The following is a 20558-nucleotide window of genomic DNA, read 5'->3' as shown; positions in this document are numbered from 1 at the left end:
CCAGACAAACAAGAAGAAAATCAAAGTGAAAATGATCAGAGAAAATGAGAAGAAGAAAACTGAGGGGAAGGATGCAGATCTTCGCTAAAACCTTCACCAGAAAGAGGTAGAAGATGGGTGAAGGGATTTTCCCTTCACCCACATAAGGGTTTGGTTGCTCATCTTAAATGAGTGAAACAAGGGTAAGGGTATTTGAATAATTTTATAACTCATTTTAACAACACATTTAACCGTGGGTGACTTGTAATTATGCATAAGTGCCATGTAATTTGAAGCTAATAATGGGTGTAATTCGTGTAATTTGCTCTTATATTTGTGACATATTTATGAATGATCAATTATGGTAATATGTTATGTATAATAAACAATTATCGTTTGGTTACTACTAGATATAATATATTATATTACAAGAAATGAGTTTGGTATGGCTAGATAAATAATATACTATAGATCACCAATATGGTTTTGGGCTGGTTTCAAGTTTTTCTTTTTCTTCCCCTGGTGAAGGGGTTTGTTTTAGCTCACCAAGTTTATATGTACTAATAAACTTCAGGTATATGGCATGCTAATTAATTTCTAAAAAAAATATGATTAATTAGTTTTTAGATTTATTCATAAAATTATTAATAGATTTCATAATATTCTGTCTATAAAGTTCAAACATTTGTTAAAACTTGTCAAAATTAGATTGGGTTAGCTCTCAACTAGATAAACGCATCCCAAGTAATTTACGTAGGTTGTTAGATGTATTATGAAAGCAAATAATTGTATTTTGCTAATTGTCTTGCGGTGTCTTTGAAATTCTCTTCTTTTATTTGAAAATGCAATATGCATGATTGAAGATAATAAATAATCATATAAAATTCGCATAGATAATTGGAATGCCAGTGGCTATTGTTATTCTATGTATTTAGTTATATTTAGCACAATGGTTTTCAATTTATTTTTATTTTTTTTTTAAACAAGTCTATACTGGAGGCAATTGAAATAATATTACCTATAAGAAGAAAATCTCCGATAAATTTTTATTTTTAATCCTTCACTTACAAAATTTCATATATTTCAATATACATACTAGGTGATTCTTGATATATTCTTTTTATTATGAACTATAATTTTGAAATATTGTTATATTAGAATTAGCTGAATAAAGTTACAATTTTACAATTATGCATTAAAGTTGTACTGGAATTTGTTGTGATATTAGATTAATTTGATAAAAATAATTTGTAGTGTTTAATGATATTCTAATTTTTGTTAAAAATTAGATTTTTTTTTTCCTCAGTCCTTATCTTATCTCCTTTAATTGAGAAGGAGGGAGAGAATAATTACTTAGTAAATTAAACCAAATAATAAGAAATGAAAAAAGAATTAGGTATTAAAAAAATAATTAACACAAAAGAAATAAAATGATTATCAAGTAATCATATACTACTAAAAAAATGGGATTATTGTTAGTGCTGATTATTATTATATTGTGAGACAAAGTTATAGTTTTGAATACTATTTATTATTGTATGCAATAAAATGATTAAGGACTTTACGAAAATAGAAATATAGTCATTTATCTGGAATTCATGTTTTTAAAATAGTAGTATAATTTCGTTGTTTAAGGAAAACGTATTTCCGTTGTTTTTCTTTTTCTCCTCATGTTTTTTTCTTCATTCACAAGTCACAAGACTCGCAATTCCCTCGCTAACAACTGTCACTTTTATTCCCAACCTGATGGATTGATTCGTTTATCCGATTTGAGTCTATACATGTACCATATGTTTGCCTACGTGATTATAAAGAGATTTGAGAATTTTTTTGATTTGGCATATAGAAAATTTATTACATTAAAGAATTCCCTTTTTTGGATAAATTGCATTATAGAGCTCGTTTTTTGTTTTTGATAAATTGTATTAAAGAGTTCATACAGATATTAACTTCTACTCCTGGACTCTTGATTTTCGTTTAGGCTATTGTTGACAGCCATGCTAATGATCTCTTGGCCATTTCAATTCTATTGAATTCAGATCCTCTTCTAATGCTTTATGATGGAGAAGATGGCATGTCACACTTACACTGCCTGATCTAATAGGATATATCCATGAAGCCTTTTACAAAATACAAATCAGTAAATCAACTATTTGAACTCCTAAACCGATAGTAAACTTGGAATTGTTAGTTTGGTGAATTTTAGGTTTGCCAAAACTTGGACTTGGAAAATGGAGGATTTAGAACTAGTGAACATGTACTTTCCTTGTTCTGTAGGAGAAATTTCTAATTATATAAGGATTAAGGTATTAATTTTTGCTATAAATATTTCATTCCCGGAAAACTCAAAATAAGCAAATAAAGATTATCATGTTGTAAGATGGGGAGTGGTATAGAGAGGTTTTCAATAAATTCTTTTGTTCTCTTGAATGCACATAGACAATTTTACTCGATCACGTGAAATTCTTTTTTACTTTTTAAGTGTTGTGCTCTTTCCTGTTCTTCTTCATGATTGTACATCCATCTCCAACAAATAAATGATGCACTAAACAATCGAAATGAAGATACAAGTTAACGAAGAAGAGTAACTTATAAAAATTGGAAGTCAAACTTTTATATATTCAGTTTTGAAAGAAAACCCTTTGAGGCTTGAACACCTTATTATAAGAGATAATCCAAAGATTCAAAATTTAAATATTTGCATCACCGGATACAAGGTTCACTAGATAATTACAGTAAGAATCACCACGAAATGAATTATTTTAACACTCAAGGACCCTAAGAATAATCACTTGAACTGATTTTAGGAAGCCTAAAGATAATTGGCTAAAAGTTTAGATACCTCAAAACTATACTAAATTGACTGTGTAGAATCATTAATTGATTCAAAGAAACGATAAATTTATCCTTAATTGGATAGAAAACAAGCTTGGCCAACATAAGCACAAAGCAGACAAGGATACACTAGGCCACTGAATGCAATCTGACAAATAGTAAAGAAAAATCAAGAGCCAGAACAAACAAGATTGCCTCTTGACTAAGCATTTGAATTGTTAGGGATTAAATTATTTTGTCATGGATAAACCTGAATTGATTTTACAGAGAAGTGTCCCAAATCCGCAAACATTGCTTCAATTCCTGTTTCATCACATAGAGAGGGAAGAGAAAATGAGTCAACAAGATGCATTTAAAAAATTTTCAGAAAATAAAAAGTAGCTGTCCTTCAAAACATGAACAAATAAAAAAAAGAAGGTCTATGGTTATCTTATGAACATACCTGTCATACAGAGAACAACCCCTCCAAGGGAGAGCCAGGCTTGCTTTGGCTCATCATTGAAGTACCGAAATATGTAAGCAGGGTTGAATGCTCTCAGCACCGAGGGGTCATGTCGGATCAAGTTGAAGATCCCAACTCCTCCAATGAACAAATACCATAACATGATTGCCGGAGCAAATGTGTAACCAACCTTATCAGTTCCAAATCTTTGAATTGAGAATAGAATCACCAATATGGCTATAGAGATCATCACCACCACATCTAAGAAACAAACACAGTATCATAAGTTAAGAATTTCTTCTATTACTGTTGACTGATAATTTTAAACAATCAGGAAAGTTTCAGTAAAAAAAGTTGCATAATTTTATGCTTACCTGTTTCTAGATGTGAGTCAAATTTCCTCACTCCATCCACAGCTGATAGTACTGCAATGAGAATCATATCTAAGTTAGAAACTAAAAAGGGCTGCTTTGATCTTCTCAGCTCTTTTCAAGTACTCTGTGGGGACCTGCAGCTTATTGGCAGAAAGGTTCGTCTCCTCTTCTTTCCCTTTTCCCTTGACCGCTTGGAATATCATTCACCTTCTAATGTCCGGAAATCAGTGAATACATTGCGAATGTTCCACCTGAAATTCAATGAAGACAAAGAACTCATTACTCAATTGACATCTAAGAGTCAACATTCCCCAACAAAGGATTTTTTTTTAATGCCTTACCGTCACCGTTATCGTTGGCCCTGAGGACCATGAATACGTACGTATTTGATGAAGGGAAAGAGTGTGAGAGAGTAAATGATGAGTGACAGAGCCCCTATGATGTTGTCACTAGTTGGGATTCTGTCCTGTTTCTTGAGCTGGAATTTTGCCGAGTCTACCGATTCCAAACATACGTGTACTGCTTCAAGCAGCGGTGTTTGCCCGTACTTCCTCCAGGAGAAATCGTCAGTGGGGATATCTGCAATTTTGAACCTAATTGCAGTGACTCTCACTATCCTCTTGATACGAACTCGTATCTTGAGTTCAGAAAAAAAGAAGAAATTAAGAGAGTTTGGAACAGAATTTAGAAAGAATCAGGGTTGGAGAAGAAGAAGAACACAGAAACGAGAGAGTGAGAGACAAGAAACAAGAACAATATTTCTTCATTTCCCCTTCAACGCCACACCGTATTACATTTATATGCTAGGCCTCCTATTGTAATGACCCTATTTATATTGTCAGATCACAACAGAATCGCAGGAAGAAGAGTAGTTTTTTTTACTTTTTATTTTTAAATAAAATTTAAGTTTTGTAACGGTTCGTTGTAAACTGTGCGAATCGAACCAAAATTTCCTTGGGCTTATCTCCAGTGTCTTTATATCGACATGGGTCCAGCTCTTTGTGTACTCGGTAACCACTTTGTTTCTATTTTTAGATTCATATCGGTGTCACCTTAAAAATGATGTTGTACCTCTACCCTTACTATAGAAAAAACACAAACGTTGAAGATATTAAATTGGTAGTACACTTTTTTATTTGGTTTGGTGGTTGATCTTCTAGTTAGCAAAAGTAGGAAATATAAAAAAATAAATGATAATTATTATTACCTTTGTACGCTAGTTTAATTACTAATTTTTTTAATAAAATTATTATTGTCTCTCTTCACTTCTAATAGTATATATTTTTTTTGTATTCACACTTCTAATGGTGTCAAGATACTATTAATGTTCACGTCCTTTTTACCCTATATTAGAATCACTAATGCCTTTTGTATTATAACTTAATGCTACCTAGTTCCCTATACTTTTAAAAAAATACTAAATTACTAATGCCTCCTATTACCATTAAGTTCCGATAATACATTGATGATGAGAGACATATTTATATTTTTTGAAAACTTCAAAACGACCTCGTAGTTTGTACTTTTTTAATTTTTACGTTTTTTTATATATCCAAATCTCTTTACTTGCAATCCAAAATGACTAGAATATAAGGACAAATTTGATATTCCATATGTTTTTTTGTCTAACAGAATTTACTATCATCTTTTGGCTTTTTAATGTTAGCAAAGGCCTTTGCTTCAAATTGCTAGGTGATTTTCATGGAATTCTGCAAATGGAATAGTAATTTACCCCTACAATCACGAACGATCTCACCAAAGCCTGTTTTACTAAGATCACGATGATGTGCTCGACGTTTATCTTGATGTAAGGTGCTTTCGAAGATTGTCATGCTGAGGGGTTGATGAGCTTTTGTCTCAATCAGAGAATCAGAGTATAGAGAATCTTACTTTCATTAAAGAGCCCCACTTCCTATTCATATTTGGGTTCTTACCATTTTCATCATAAAGAGATGGAGAGTGTTTAAAGTTGAATTTAAAAGTCACTTTAGAGCTTACCAAAAAAAATAAAAATAGAAAACTACTTCTGAAATTTGAAGATTCGAGAAAATATCATGTATTTTTTCATCTCTAAGTCTAGCTCAGATAAGAGAGAACACACACTTATCCCTTTCACCCAAAAAGAAAAAGAAAACTACAACTCATCCACAGTACTTTTTTCTTCAAATAGTTAGAAGAAAGCTTTCACCGAGAAAGAAAAACGGTTGCACACCAGACTCTAACATTAGCTAAGTATATATGGGCCACCCTAGAATCTCTTCGATTTGGGAGATCATATGGACACCAGCTAAAGGTGCACAAAAGCCAACAACTTGCTTATGTTTCTTTAGTAGACATGTGTGTGGAGCTGTCTAAGCAGACTAGGGGGAAAAAAATTTGGCCAAACACATAAAATTTTATTCAAATAAATAAATCTGGAGAGATTCTCTAAACAGAAACATTGTACAAATCCTCTAGCCCACGTGGTGGCTACATCCACCAAACTTTAGACATAAGTAAACAACGGACCCCTCTAACTAACAAATCGGAAAAAACACATAAAACTTTATTCAAAGAAACAAATCTGAAGAGATTCTCCCAACAGAAACACTATACAAATTAATCCTCCAGCCCACGTGGTGGCTACATCCACCAAACTTTGACATACCTAAACAACGGGGAATCCAGATCCTCATCCCGTCGGGTTCCCGACCACACAAAATAGTGGGGCCCACAGCTGTTTTTTTTTTAATTTTTCCAAAAAGTGTTTTTCATCGTGGGCCCCACTATTTTGTGTGGTCGGAAGAGCCGATCCGAACTCAAACAACGGGCCCCTCTAACTAACAAATCGGCAGAAACATTGTCTGCGCAAAAAATATGTAATACAATACAATTGTTAAACCCCAACAAAAAGTTCTTAATAAGCTTAACTAAATTAGAACAAGGCCAATCCAAAGCAATAAAATCACTATATAAACTGAAAATCATTGCCTTACAATTAGAGAAGAGCTTGATATTTCTTTATCCCTATAGTAAAAGTAACTTGAAAGATATCATACATTGCTTACAACTCTACTTGAGATGCAGATAGAGCCCATCCTGCTTTCATACGAGTAGCGATAAAAGACTCAGAGGATGCCTTGATAACCCCTCCACGACCGCTACGAGAAGTTGTTAGATCCCATGACCCATCTGAGAAAACATGAAAGAAAAAAAAAATAGGTATCATCAACTTCTAACGTTTGCAGATGCAAATCATTAAAGAATACTCTTGATGAAGCAATCAACATATTAGAACCAAATACTCCAGATGTGGCTAAAGTAGAAGCAACCTCAAAATAAAGACCATTAATATCATGCAACAAACCATTTAAACACCAAAGAAAAATATTTAAGCTAGGCTCGAGCCTTTCAAACAGATAAACATTCATTGCCTTCCAAATTAACCAAGCTATTACACTCCAAATAGTTTGCACCCAATCTAAATTACCAGTAGTTGGAAAGAAGGATTCAATAAAATTCCACCAATCCTCAATGTGATGGCCATGGAAAATATCGGTATCCAACCGAAGTGGAGAGACCTTCCAACAAAGTTTTGCAAAATAATAATGAAATAAAATATGAACAATCGATTCATTGGCACATTTGTAATAAAAAGTAAAGACATAAAGGAGTTAGTCTCCTAAACAGAGCCTCATGACAGAATAAAAATATATGGACTAAGTGGGCAGCCTTGTCCAATGCCCCTAGTTGGAACCACCTTCTTCGACAATTGACCATTAACTTTAATTTGAAAAGTAACGGTGGTGATGCATTGCATGATCTACCTCACCCACTTCGCCTGAAACCCCAAAAAATTTAAACATTCCTCAATAAAATTCCATTCTAACTTATCATAGCTTTACACATATCTAGCTTGAGAACAAAATAACCATGCTTAGATGTAGATTTATTCATTAAGTGAAGACATTTGTGAGCCAAGTACACATTGTCTGAAATGGATCGTCCAACCACAAAGACACTCTGAGTTTCACTAAAAATGTTGGGCAAGAGGACACCAATGGGACAAACACAAGCAGACAAGTACGCAAATACAAAAGGTGCACTCAATTCCATTTACAGGAATTAAAAGAGGTGATGAAAATGAAGACTTGGGCCTACGCAAAGAAACCTTGATGAAAGCCCACAGGAATCCTGGCCTAGCCCCATTGCTGCAAGTACCCACTTCGAATCTCTCCCTTCACTCTTTTCTCATCCACGCTTGCTTGCAATTTCCACTTTTCTCATCATTCCTCCTCAATGGGTACTGCCACAACCCTTTCAGCCATCGCCCTGGTTGGTATTCTGGTTCGTATAATGGCTCAGAAATGTGGCTGTCAATCAAATGAGTGCTGTAGCAGATATGGGTTCTGTGGAATTAGCAACGATTACTGTGATAGATCATACACATGTACAGTACCCATGTACAGCCGGCAAGGGTTACTACGGCGGTGGACCTCTCCAGCTAACCTGGAACTATCACTATGGTGCCTGCAGGAAAGAAAATAGGATTTGATGGAGAATTATGATCCAGTGGAATTAGCTTCTGTAGAATTATGTTTGTAATAACAATAAGTGTTTAGATCCCTTAATTCTAAAAACCACTTGATTACCTTGATTCTAACAAATGAATTTGCCTAAAAACCATTTGATGTCAGAAAGAAAACCACTTGATTACATTGATTCTTGTCTAAAAACCATTTGATTACTTAACTCTTATTTTGCATTCCCATCTAAAATATGAAAACAAGAATAGATTGATGGCTTATCATTATCTTCTACAGTTAAAAGGAAAAATATTCCCCTTTCTTCTATTTTTAGCAGTGATGATTAATTTTGACTGTTTGGTGTATTTGATTGAGCGAATTTGTTCTACAAGCTAACACTGATCAGGGTTGCCTTCTTCTGCTATCTCTCTTATTGGTGTGGTATGGAACCGTGTTTGAAACTACATTCTAGAACTTTCAGCTTCTTGATGTCAGCTACAAACTAGATTCTGTCAAGGAATTAAAAAGAAGATACAACAAATCTTGCTGCAACACCTGTTCCCTGAAAGACCAACGCATTTTGCTCAAAACTTAAGATCAGTAGTAAACCCATCTTGCAAATCGATTTGCGAGAATTCTTAAGTTCCATTGAAACCCTTTTCCCCTCCGATAAAAGTCTAGCTTCACTGCTCATTTCTCTCCAGCAAAACCAAAATTTGGGTTCTTGTCCACAAAACCACAAAAGAGCTCTGGCTACCAGAAGGCAAATAGGGTGTAGAAGAGATGAACCCAAGATGAGTTCGATCTGCTCCGCAGCTACTACCAGCTCTTGAACAATACAGGAACGTTGGAGGGTTCTTCAAACCGGCGAACTAGATCCAATTTTCAGCTGCCGGTCTGCGATTGGGTTGGATATCGTCCTGGTGCTCAAAGAAGAAGTGAGTTAGATGAAAGAGAAATTAGGGTTAATGGATTAGAGATTTTGGGTAATCAGATTATAATTACACACTCGTTGCTGATCTAAGGGTTCATAAGGGGTATATTAGTCTTTTTACACAACTAAGAGGGTATATGAGTCATTTTATCTCTAAACTTAAGGGAATAATTTGAAATATTTAACTTTAAGAAAGAAGAGCATAGTGGAATTTAGACGGGAATATTCATTAATTTGGGCCCCACTTAAGGGGGTGCCACAGGAAAAACTCTAAGGGCCTGTTTGGTTACATGAGTCTGTAGATTTCAAATCTATGGAGTTATAATTTATAAAATTAGATGTTTGGTTGTGGAATGAAATCTGTGGATTCATCTTAAAAAACTATTTGATCGACGTGATTTTTGTGAATGTGCAAATGTATAGCTTTTTTTGAAATCTCTGGATTTCACCCTTTACCCATAAATCTACAGATTCACGTTTTTAGTGTAAAAAGGTGAATCTCTAGATTTCATGAATCTAGAGATTTTTACAACCAAACGGGTATAATTCTCAGATTCATGAATCCAGAGATTTCAAATCTCTGGATTCATGTAACCAAACAAGCCTTAAGATAATCCACCATGCATTTAGAACATGCTCACTTTGTCACTTATTCAAAAGCTGATCCTCATCTTGAATATGTGGTAGAAAAAACATGAAGATAAAATTATTAGTGCAAATTACACTGGCATCCAAAAATAGATGCCTTAAAGGACTAACACCCCCATTTTATGTTAAAAAGCACAGAGACCCCAAAATTGGATTTTTATTAGATATATTTGTTCAATTTATCACTGAAAACCTTTCAAACACTGTTTATTATAGGGATATTTTTTAAAATAAACAATAATTTAACTGTTTTCAGTGATAAATTGACAAAATATCCAATGAAAATCCAGTTTTGGGGTTTCTGTGCTTTTTAAACATCAAGTGGGGTGTTAGTGCTTTAAAGCTTCCAATTTGGGGTGTTTTGGAGTGCCAATACAATTTGTTTAAATTATTATTCTCTCTCCTCACTTTTAGTAGTTTTTTTTTTTTTTTTGGTACTTACACTTCTAATGGTGTTAAGGACTATTAATGTTCGATGTATAATGTCCTTTTTACCTTGTATTAGAATCATTAATGCCCTTTGTATTATAACTCAATACACGGTACCTTATTCCCTGTAATTTTTGAAAATACTAATACTATCTTAGACTTTGCTCAAATTATGATGCCTCCTACCATTAAGTTCCGATAGCACATTGATGATGAGACGTCTTTATATTTTTCAAAAACTTCAAAACATAGTACTTTGTACTTCACCCTTTATGTCATCTTATCAAAATCTTTCTATTTGCAATCCAAAATGACTAGAATATAAAGGCAAATTTGGTATTTTATATGTTTCTTTTCTAACAGAATGTAGTATCATCTTTTGGCCTTTTAATGTTAGCAAAGGGCATAGTGAATTATTGCATACCCAACATTAATAGTCTTCAACATCATTAAAAGTGAGAGTAACAACAGCTATATCTTAAGGAGAAATTTTCAATTAGTAATTATGATATAGTACAAGGAGTAGGTGTCACCAATTTTGGCTAAATAATAACAAATCTCAAGACTATTTGGTTGCATGAGTCTGGAGATTTCAAATATCTAGAGATTTTAAATCTATAGATTTCAAATCTATGGAGTTATAATTTATAAAATTAAATATTTGGTTGTGGAATGAAATCTGTAGATTCATCTTAAAAAATTATTTGATCGACGTGATTTTTGTGAATGTGCAAATGTATAGCTTTTTTGAGTCTCTGGATTTCACCCCTTACCCATAAATCTACAGATTCACGTTTTTAGTGTAAAAAGGTGAATCTCTAAATTTCATGAATCGAGAGATTTTTACAACCAAACAGGTATAATTCTCAGATTCATGAATCCAGAGATTTGAAATCTCTGAATTCATGTAACCAAATAGGCCCTTAAGTTTTTTGAAAAATCAAAGACATTACATCATTATATTTGCTTCTCTTAGGTGTAATAAACTTGAATAGAGGTGAACTAGAGGAGAACGGATGCATTAGCATTCTTGAATCCTGTATGGTAGAAGCTAACTTCCATGTTGGCTGAAGGTGATCATGCTTCAAAAGCTAAGCGACAAAGTTTATCACTTTCAACAACAATATGTGATCCAGAGTGTGTTCTTTTGCTAACATTAGTGCTTTTTTTTAGTGTCAAGGCCTCTGCTTCAATTGCTAGCTGATTTCCATAGAATTCCACAGATGGAAATGATCTCACTAAAGCCTCCTTTACTAATTTACCACTACAATCATGAGTGATCTCACTAAAGCCTGCTTTATTAAGACCATGATCTTGTGCTACATCAACGTATATCTTGATGTAAGGTGCTTTCGAAGATTGCCATGCTGAGGGGTTGAGCTTGTCTCCATTGGAGAATTAAAAGTATAAAGAATCTTACTTTCATAAAGAGTTTTTTTTTGGTAAAACTTTCATAAAGAGTTCACTTGTTCTTATTTGGATTCTTGTATTATGGGATGGAGAGTTTTTAAAGTTGAATTTGAAAGTCAATTTAGAGCTTACCAAAAAAAAGAAAAGCAAAACCACTTCTGAAATTTTTTTATTTTTATTTTTTGGTAAAACCACTTCTGAAATTTGAAGATTTGGGAAAATGTCATGTTTTGTTTTTAAGAGTTAGAAAATCATTTCATCTCTAAGTCCTGCGAAGACACACTTATCCCTTTCACCCAACAAGAAAAAGAAAACCACAACTCATCCACAGTTTTTCTTCAAATAGTTAGAACAAAGCTTTCACCCAGAAAGAACGGTTGCACCTGACTCTAATATTAGCTAAGTATATATGGGCCACCCTAGAATCTCCTCGATTTGGGAGATCATATGAATAACAGCTAAAGGGTTCACGAAAGCCAACAAACATGCTTATCTTTCTCTACTAAACATTTGTGTGTGGAGCTGTCTAAGCAGGCTAAGCAATTAAATACACCAATGGGACAAACACAAGCAGACAAGTACGCGAATACAAAGAGTGCACTCAATTCTATTTACAGGAATCAAAGGAGGTGATGAAGTGAAGGAACCCAACCACAGTTAATGAGTTAATAGATGGTGAACTTTTCAAGTGAGGCTTGTCAGGCATCGAGCTCGGCCCCACTAATAATGGGATCCTGTGACCAAATAGTTCGGTGCCTGTTCTCACTGTCTCAACTCAATGTGTACTCACGGGCTCTTCTTTCTTCAATTAAGTAATCTTACCTGAATTCCCCTTCTTTGTTTATTTAAACCCAGATTCATCATTGCAGCCCATCCAGCCAAGACAAAGTGAAGAAAGAAGAAGCAGCAGAGATGGAGAAGATTGGAATGGTGGTGCTAGTGTTGGTTGCAATCCTTCTGGGAAATGAAGTTGTTCTATCGAACTCTCAGGCCATCTGCAACATGAGTGGACAAGATCTTATGAACTGCAAGCCTGCTGTGACTCCTCCAAAACCTCCTGCTCCTACCAAAGCTTGTTGCACAGCACTCGCTCATGCCGACCTCAAATGTCTTTGTGGTTATAGAAACTCCACTGTGTTACCTGCCCTCGGTATAGATCCCAAGCTTGCCATGCAGCTACCTGACAAGTGCAAGGTCCGCAAGCCATCCAAATGTTGAAAAAAGGTACACTAAATCCATGACTCCTTTTTCAGTTTGGCTAACCAAGAATGAGATTTATTTGTTCAAGAATAGCACAGATGCTAATATTTTCACGGTTGAATTGCAGGTTGTATTAGAGACCACAAATGGAACCAGTTGAAGGTGGAAACTATATTTAGCTCCTAGAGAATGTCTTTCTTGTGCTTCTTTTTTCTGTTCCTGCAATTATCTACCCAGAAATAAAATGTGTGAGCATTCACATGGTTATGGAATCTAATAATATTCTCCAACTCAGATCTTGATTTTTTATCAGATCTTGCTTTCTACTGTTTGTATATCAACATTCTCAAGTTCCACTCTTCCTCATTATAACGTAGGAAGGGTAAAACTGAAAAAGGATATCTACCCAGTGTACTCCATGGCTGCAACATAAAAGCCCCATACATGTTTTTCTGTTGGCCAGTGAAACCCAAAAGTTAATTGGAACATCCATAGCCACAAACACTGCAACATTTGTTGGAGTGTTGGACCTTTCCAAACTCATACTACCCTCCATGGATTGCCATTGTCGAAGACTTCAGTGAGATGTATAACATGAAGAAGAAGCAGAAACATAATCATAGACAAAAGATCGTAATCTAGGGAATTTGAACAGAATAATAACGTTTGCCTTACTAAAAAACCAAAAGAGAAATCATGGGACAAATAATCATAAAAAAATCTGCTCTGCAAATTGTAAAGATACTTTAGTAGACATTTATTCTATTCCAAACAAGATTAACTGATGACTGAACTCCTGGATGGGTTGATAATTGGTTTGGAACAAACCCAAACTGAACCATCAGTTTTATGAACTGGACAGAGAAAACTGAGCCCAAGAGTAGACTATCAAATTTTAAGGCTTGATTTAGTGGGTCGCTATTAGTGATCAGTGTGTGAAAGTTGGTGAGTGGATAGAAAAATGTCCACCCAAGGGCTAGAGTTTATACTTCACAAAAAAAAAAAAAAAAAAGGGGGGCTAGAGTTTATGTGGCTAACAGTGGTTTCTTATGATCATATCACATCATAAGGTTTCTTCGTTTTTAGGTGTTTGATTGATAACTAAGTATTGTTTTTTCCGGATAGAATCATTTTCACATTGAAATGAAATATAATATTAATTTATTTTTAAAAGATACAAGGTAATTAAAAACCTAAGAATCTTGACTCTTTTATCCTTAAAGAGAGCATAGATAGTGAAAAGCAAATCTATTCATACTTTCACCTTGCACTTGGCAAATTTAAAATTACAAAATTTGAGGATGAGACCATTCATGAGTTTGTGTACATGATTTTACGATGAAGGTGGCGTGGGGTCCCCACAACAAAAGTCTCTTTGCCAAATTCCTATTTAAGAATTCAAATTTTCATTACTTTTCATGCTCTGATACCATGTAATATAACAAAAAACTATGTTGTATTTAATAATGTATTAAAATTATACTAGTAAAGTATATATAGAACTCTAAAACTCTATAAAGTAATGAAAAATATGCTATGATACCATGTAAAGCAATTAAAAAAAATTGTATTGTACTCAATAATGTATAAATAGATTATTGAAATGTCTATACATGATTATTGATCACGAAAATGACAACCACCTGAGACAAGCTTTAATTATTAGTGTGTAGAAGTTGGTGAAATAAAGGATTAATATCTATCCAACCCTAGAACTTAATTTCAGTGATTTGATCGTATGATCAGATCACAACACAAAGGCTTTCTCTTTTTATGGAATATCACATCACAAGTTGTGCAATACATCATAATCTTTCAAAATCCTTAGGTCAGTTGTGGGTCTTGGCTTAATTAAAGTAACTACTCCATATCAAAATAGAACCTTAGACGACAGATAGGTAATCAGGGGCAAACCCACTAAGGGGCCGAGGTGGGCCATGGCCCCCGGATTTTTAACTTTTTTTATATTAATTTTCTTTATTTCTCTTAGTTTTTCTCTTCGTACTGGTGAAATGTCACTATTTGGCCTCCTCAATATTGAGAACAATTTCTAAAAGTAAATTAATGGGTATAATTGTCATTCCTAATTAAAAATTAACTCCTCATTCCCTATTTATTCTCCAATTTCTTCTCTCTCACATCTTTTCTTCCTATTTATTCTCTTCTCTTTTTATAAATGTGGGTTAAAGGAAATTTTTGGGGAAAAAAAATCTTAAATTCAAAATGTCATTCTTAATTAGATTTTTTTTAAATCTTAAATTCAAAAAAATTTTGAAACGTGGGTTGATTTTGTCGGATCTAATCATAATCATTAATTTATTTTTTTACAAAATTTATGGAAATTGACTATTTTTCCCATATTTAGTTAATAAATTTCAAATCTATCTTTTTTCCTATAATTTCTCCCATAATTTTTTCCTCATCTTCTTGTTTTCATGATTTTTGAAAATTTTAAATGATAACAAATCTAAACTTATAATTTTAGCCTTATGTTTTATTTAAATATAATTTCTATAATTTACTTATAACTGTGTTATCTTTATTTAGTCTTCCTATTAATTTATATAAAATTTGAATGTATGTTCACATCAGAATACTACTGAATAATTCAGATATAGGACCCACAACATGTCTTACATGGGCCCACACAATATGTGTGAAAAGCAGTTGTGTTCACCCAGCGGAGAGGTGATGGAAACACATTATTCGGCACATCCTAATATTTAGCCTTGACTCTACCCTTCATTATATATATATATACATATATAAATAAAGGGTAAATGGACAAGAAACCATTCTTTGATATTAAAAATTAAATAATTAAATCAGATTCCCTTTTTATATTAAAAAAAGGTGGGGGTATGTTGGGCAAAGGAAAGAAAAAAATTAAAAAAAAAAAGCACGTGTACGAGAATGACAGCCTGCCTGTAATTGCAGTCGAGTTGATGATATTAAGGAAAGGCACGTGTACTAAAAGTTGGAACTTGGAAGACATCCTCCAAACGGATTCCTCAATCTATGAATTCATGGAGGAAGAGTTTTTCCTTTGTTTGGATTCTTGATCTGTTCATGTACTAAAATATGTATGTTTCAATTTTTAATGAAAACTAGAGCAAATTGGAAGATTCACAGATTGTGAGATGGATTCCCACTTGATAAATAAATAAAAGCCCAAGAATCGCCTGGGAATAAAGAAAATATAAATATATAAGAAGAAATTACCTCTTTATAATATAGCTAATACCAATACAAAGAACTCTCTCTACGTGAACCACTAATTAAGTACCATCAGAGGCAGAGCCAAACAACAACCAACGCTTTCAAATCAAACCATAGAAGAAACATTCAACCCATAAATTTTAATCTAGAATCCCATAAATTTTAATCTAGAATGGCATTACTGAACCCATATCCCCTCATTTTAGCTTCACTAAACAATATAAGTGAAACCAAACAAACCCCAACACCATATCAAACCAACTTAATCTGTTTCTACTAAGCAGCAACAGCCTTCTCTTCTTCAACCTTGGTCTCTTCTTCTGCTTTGGTTTCTGTCTCGGCTACCTCAGCTTTTGGTTCTTCAACGGCGGTGGTCGTGGGTTCCTCTTTCTTTTCCTCAGCTGCGGCAGCAGCAGGTGGTGCGGCTTCTTCTTCAACAGCAGCCACTGCCGGTTCTACTGCGACAGGTTCCTCTGCCTTTGTCTCCTCGGGTGCTGCTGCTTCTTTGGCTTCGACTTCGACATCCTTTGTCTCCACAGATACTTCCTCCGCTGTGGGTTTCTCCTCTGCTGCCTCTACTTTCTCTGTGACGACCTCTTCTGCTTTTGGTGTTTCCTCTACGGTTGGTGCAGGCGTCTCGGCCTCTGCCGGAGCAGCAGCAACAACGGGTTCTTCTACTTTTGCTGGTGTAGCCACGGTTTCCGCAACAGCTGGTTCGACCTTAGGTGTTTCCTGGACGGGAGTTGTCAACTCTGCAACGGGAGTAGTTTCAACCTGGGAAACATACACAAAAACATTGACAAATCAAGACGAAATATTCAATCAAGACCATCTGATTTTTGGCATTCAATATATTAACATAGTCCCAGAAGCATGGCAAGAATCGAAGCCAAATTGGCTAATCTTCGTCAAATGACGTAAATACCCTTGAGGCAAAAGGAAACCGCGTAAACTGTAAATGATAATGAGCCTACCAGAAAAGACTGTAATGGGCCTCTACACATAAGGTCATGCGAGATAAAGTCAAAAGCACTGGCAAAAATACAAGGCAGAGCTTACCATTTGAATTAAAGAAAGAGAGAAAATAAGCAAAAGCAATGGAAGAAGAGGATGGCCCGCGAGATAATTATCCAGCTTTAGTTGTTTTCTTGGGGCCCACATTTTGGGATTCTGGGCCCAGTATTCATTTGGAATCTAAGCAGATCCCAAGCCCAAAATACGGCGAAGATTGCGAAGATGTTCTTTTCTTTCTCCCGTTTGGTTGAAGGGAAAAAATATTTAAGAGGCTGGCTTGAGGAGTTGATATCTAACCATTCCCGTGTCAGTGAACGGCATGGATAGGATTTAAAAGAAAACGTCTTCTTTCTTCGCCAGAGAGAAAAAAAAAAAAAAAAAAAAAAAAAGGCAAAATCAACTAATAGAGAAATCAATGACAGAAATCGAGTGATATGTATCGATTCGGATCATCGGCATGGTCTAGGAGTGAAGTCTTAAGATCCACAAGCATCAGCAAAGAGCCTTATAGCCTAGCTATAGCAATGCAATGCTAGGTTTAGATCAAATCTCAGATCAGATGCTCAGAATAAGTATTACAGACACCGATTCGTAAAATGACTGATTTACATGCATAATCAATACTAGTCTCTGTACCCCGAATACACTAAAATTTGGAAACAATTTAATGTTCTTATGATGCTTTGCCTTAAAAACAAAGAGTATCGATCTGATCATCTCGTTGATCTGATTTTCAACTCTTTTGAGTTGACATCAACAAGTGATCGATCTATTTGAAACTCTTTGTTTTACTAGAAAACCTCAAAAGCAGAGACATATTTACAAATGGATCATCGATCGTTGTTTTCATTGAAGCTCGATGAACGCATGCAGGCAGAAGAGGGATGAGAGATTCACCTCGACGGAAGCCATGGAGAGAATCGGAACAGAAACAAATTAAGAATTTGAGATAGCGAAGAAACAGAAAAAAAGAGAGAGAGAGAGACTGAACGATCGAGTGAGCAAATAGAGATGGAAGAAATGGTGGAGAGGTAACGGCTATTTATATTGCCCTCTCTAATGCTACTCAGTGAACGAACGACAAGCTTTACCCAAGAAAGAAAGAAAAAAAAAGGGGAAAAAAAAAAAACAAACGACAAGCGAAAAAGAATCTGACGACCGACTGGGACCCACCACCACCACCTCCTTGTATAATTGCGTTAAGAATACGGCCTAACAACAGCACGAAAAGGAAGTTTTGGATTCAACATTCTTGAAAGGAAAGTATTAAGCAAATCGTGGCCCCTACTAACATAATGAAATATCAACGGCTGCTGGGCCATCATCATCATCACAAGCTCCTTTCGTGATTCCCAATCCCTTTATGGGTACACGCGTCGTCGATCAGTGGTTTGACTGACCAAGGAAGGTTGGCTGGCAAGTTTGATAACGGAAAGCTATAAACGTTTGAGGAGGGGATCTAAGGGCAATGGGGTCCACCGTCCACCCCGACCCCACGCGGAGGTGCAAGGGCGGTGACGTGGGGGCCACATTGTGTGTCTATCTGACGTGGCGCCTCTGTGTTTTCCCGATCTTGGCGAGGACGCCTTTCATGAAGGGGGAAACTTTATGCCTGGCAGTGGGCAGAATTTTCCGAATTTTGGCGGACAGCGAGGCAAGTGGGACCCACGAGCCACGAGGTTAGGCTGGAAAGCCACGTCAAGTCGGTGAAACCACGATGAATCTGCCTGCTTTGAATCGTATCCACATTATTATATACGATCGCACTTCAAGTTTCTGAGCTGTTGTCTTCTCATACATTGATTCTGTTCACGAGTTGTCACTGGTTTGATTTTTTTAAGAGCAAATTACAGTGGCACCCCAAAATGAAAGCCTTAATGCACTGACACCCCACTTTATGTTTAAAAAACACATAGGTCCTATTCTGTTAGAATGGTCATTACTTGGTTAGTCATATTTTTGCAAAGACTATTATATCCTTACTGATTCTTCAAGAAATCTACTGGATCCACCGGAAGAACATCATCAGCGTTACAGTCATGCGAACGCCAGTCCGAAACCACTGAACAGGCTTCTTGCCCAGCATTACAGTCATGCGAACGTCTGGTCTTGTTCCTAGGGAAGCTATGCAATTCCCCATCTTACCGATCGGCTCTTGATTATTGCTGACTCGATTAAGCAGGGATTCTTTGATCACATTGGTTGGGCGAGAAAACCTGACTTTCCGACAAGGACCATGAACTTCTCTGGTGAAAGGTTTAAACTCCTTAGGGTACTGATAGATGATAGAAGCTGAATTCGAACTTACCTTCCAGTCTGCACTGGTATGCATAGACGAAATTCTGGGTTTCTTCGAGGGATGAAAGTCAGGTCGAAATTCAGAAATCTTGTAGTTACCATAATCCCAAATTCAACTCTCAACTCTCAACTCTCGTTCGCTCAACGGATCTCCCGCGACTCGCCTATGCTCTCATCGCCGATATATAGGGTTGCTTCCCACACCATCACTTCCAACAAGAGGAAGACCATCGATGATGATGTATCACTGCTGCAATCCGTGTTGGTTTGTAACATCAACAAGAATGGGACGGTTCTTGTGCCATCGACCGGAAAAAGAGCCATTTCCATTCATTTGATGAAATAAGTTCCAACTATAAAACGGCGGACCATGGGGTTCTTGCAAATAAAATAAATTTGAAGACGATGATACTTGAGAAGGAATTTGACAAGGGAGTAGAAGGGCAAAAGAAACCCTAAATAACCATGGAACAATGAGACTTGGAGTTTTTTATCCTAGTTTTCAAAATCGAATGTTCGATCTAGGTTAAGATTTGGGAATTTTTCTTCTTGATCAGAAGTCAGAACCCATCTCTCTGTTTCTTGTGTCTCCTTGTTCCTTGTGTGGTTTATGTGTGCTAATTGGGACAAAAACGAAGGGCGGCTTTAGAGATCTGATGGGAGTTTTGAAAGACACAGCATCTTTGAGCAAAGCAGCTCTGCTATCCAAGCCCAAAGCAACATCGGTCTCCAAGTTGCAGTACTGAGAGCCACCACACACGAGCCTTAAAATCTACCAAATGAGAAACAAATCGCAGCCCTGCTCTCCTTCGGTCGTGGTTCTCGTCTCACCGCTTCAGCCTGCATCGATTCTCTGATGGGTCGTCTTCACCAGACTCGCAACTCCACAGTAGCACTCAAGTGTCTCATCACCATCCACTATATAATCCGGCGAGGCTCTTTCATCCTCCAAGATCATCTCTCCATCTACCATCATGATCGTCATAGGCAGCAATAGGAGAAACGCCGACCACCATTTCGTCCATGAATTCCGGTTTTAGTAAGGGTATTTTTGGAATTAAAATTTTTTTAACAGTGAATTAACAGTTTCACTAACAGAATGGACTATGTGTTTATTGAATTGGGGTGTCTGTGTTTTTTAAACATAAAATGGGGTGTCTGTGCTTTAATGCTTCTATTTTGGGGTGTCTGTGCAATTTGCTCTTTTTTTAATGGTTCAGATCTGCTTTGGCTTATTATCTATTATTTTCACATATTAATTATTTATTGGA

General features: G+C 35.7%; 2 protein-coding genes and 1 pseudogene across 3 annotated transcripts in view; all 3 read right to left on the bottom strand.

Annotated features, from left to right (window-relative positions):
• The window catches only part of LOC149010247 (potassium transporter 5-like), a 30961-nt pseudogene extending 26643 nt beyond the window's left edge, over positions 1-4318 (bottom strand). The window contains exons 1-2 of the transcript XR_016174545.1: positions 3972-4318; positions 3713-3881 (exon numbers count right to left, since the gene is read on the bottom strand). The product of XR_016174545.1 is annotated as a potassium transporter 5-like (transcript). The remainder of the gene's footprint in view (positions 1-3712; positions 3882-3971) is intronic.
• On the bottom strand, positions 2704-3718 carry LOC149010248 (potassium transporter 19-like). The gene is made up of 3 exons (XM_089161200.1): positions 3631-3718; positions 3257-3517; positions 2704-3117 (listed from the first exon to the last, which is right to left on the bottom strand). The coding sequence occupies exons 1-3, from the start codon at positions 3695-3697 to the stop codon at positions 3053-3055; spliced, it is 393 nt and encodes a 130-aa protein (XP_089017326.1). The 5' UTR covers positions 3698-3718; the 3' UTR covers positions 2704-3052.
• An 11636-nt stretch (positions 4319-15954) lies between the features above and the next one.
• Positions 15955-18014, bottom strand: LOC149010246 (uncharacterized). Its single transcript, XM_089164144.1, has 2 exons — positions 17887-18014; positions 15955-16749 (listed from the first exon to the last, which is right to left on the bottom strand). Exons 1-2 carry the CDS (start codon positions 17899-17901, stop codon positions 16252-16254), a joined length of 513 nt encoding a protein of 170 aa, XP_089020270.1. The 5' UTR covers positions 17902-18014; the 3' UTR covers positions 15955-16251.
• Between the last annotated feature and the right edge of the window lie 2544 nt (positions 18015-20558).

The sequence above is a fragment of the Hakea prostrata genome, chromosome 7, assembly GCF_041222555.1.
Source record: "Hakea prostrata isolate BN-2017 chromosome 7, UWA_Hpros_2, whole genome shotgun sequence".
NCBI classification, from domain to species: Eukaryota; Viridiplantae; Streptophyta; class Magnoliopsida; order Proteales; family Proteaceae; genus Hakea; species Hakea prostrata.
The sequence above is the reverse complement of the archived record's forward strand: the minus strand, read 5'-3'. Positions and strand labels throughout refer to the sequence as shown.

What these genes read in the sequence shown, in the direction of transcription:
- LOC149010248 (XM_089161200.1), bottom strand. Translation starts at nt 3,697, where the DNA reads ATGATTCTCATTGCAGTACTATCAGCTGTGGATGGAGTGAGGAAATTT. An exon ending in TGACTCACATCTAGAAACAG is followed by an intron (nt 3,518 to 3,630) that starts GTAAGCATAAAA and finishes TTTGTTTCTTAG; the next exon opens with ATGTGGTGGTGATGATCTCT. An exon ending in GGTTGTTCTCTGTATGACAG is followed by an intron (nt 3,118 to 3,256) that starts GTATGTTCATAA and finishes GTGATGAAACAG; the next exon opens with GAATTGAAGCAATGTTTGCG.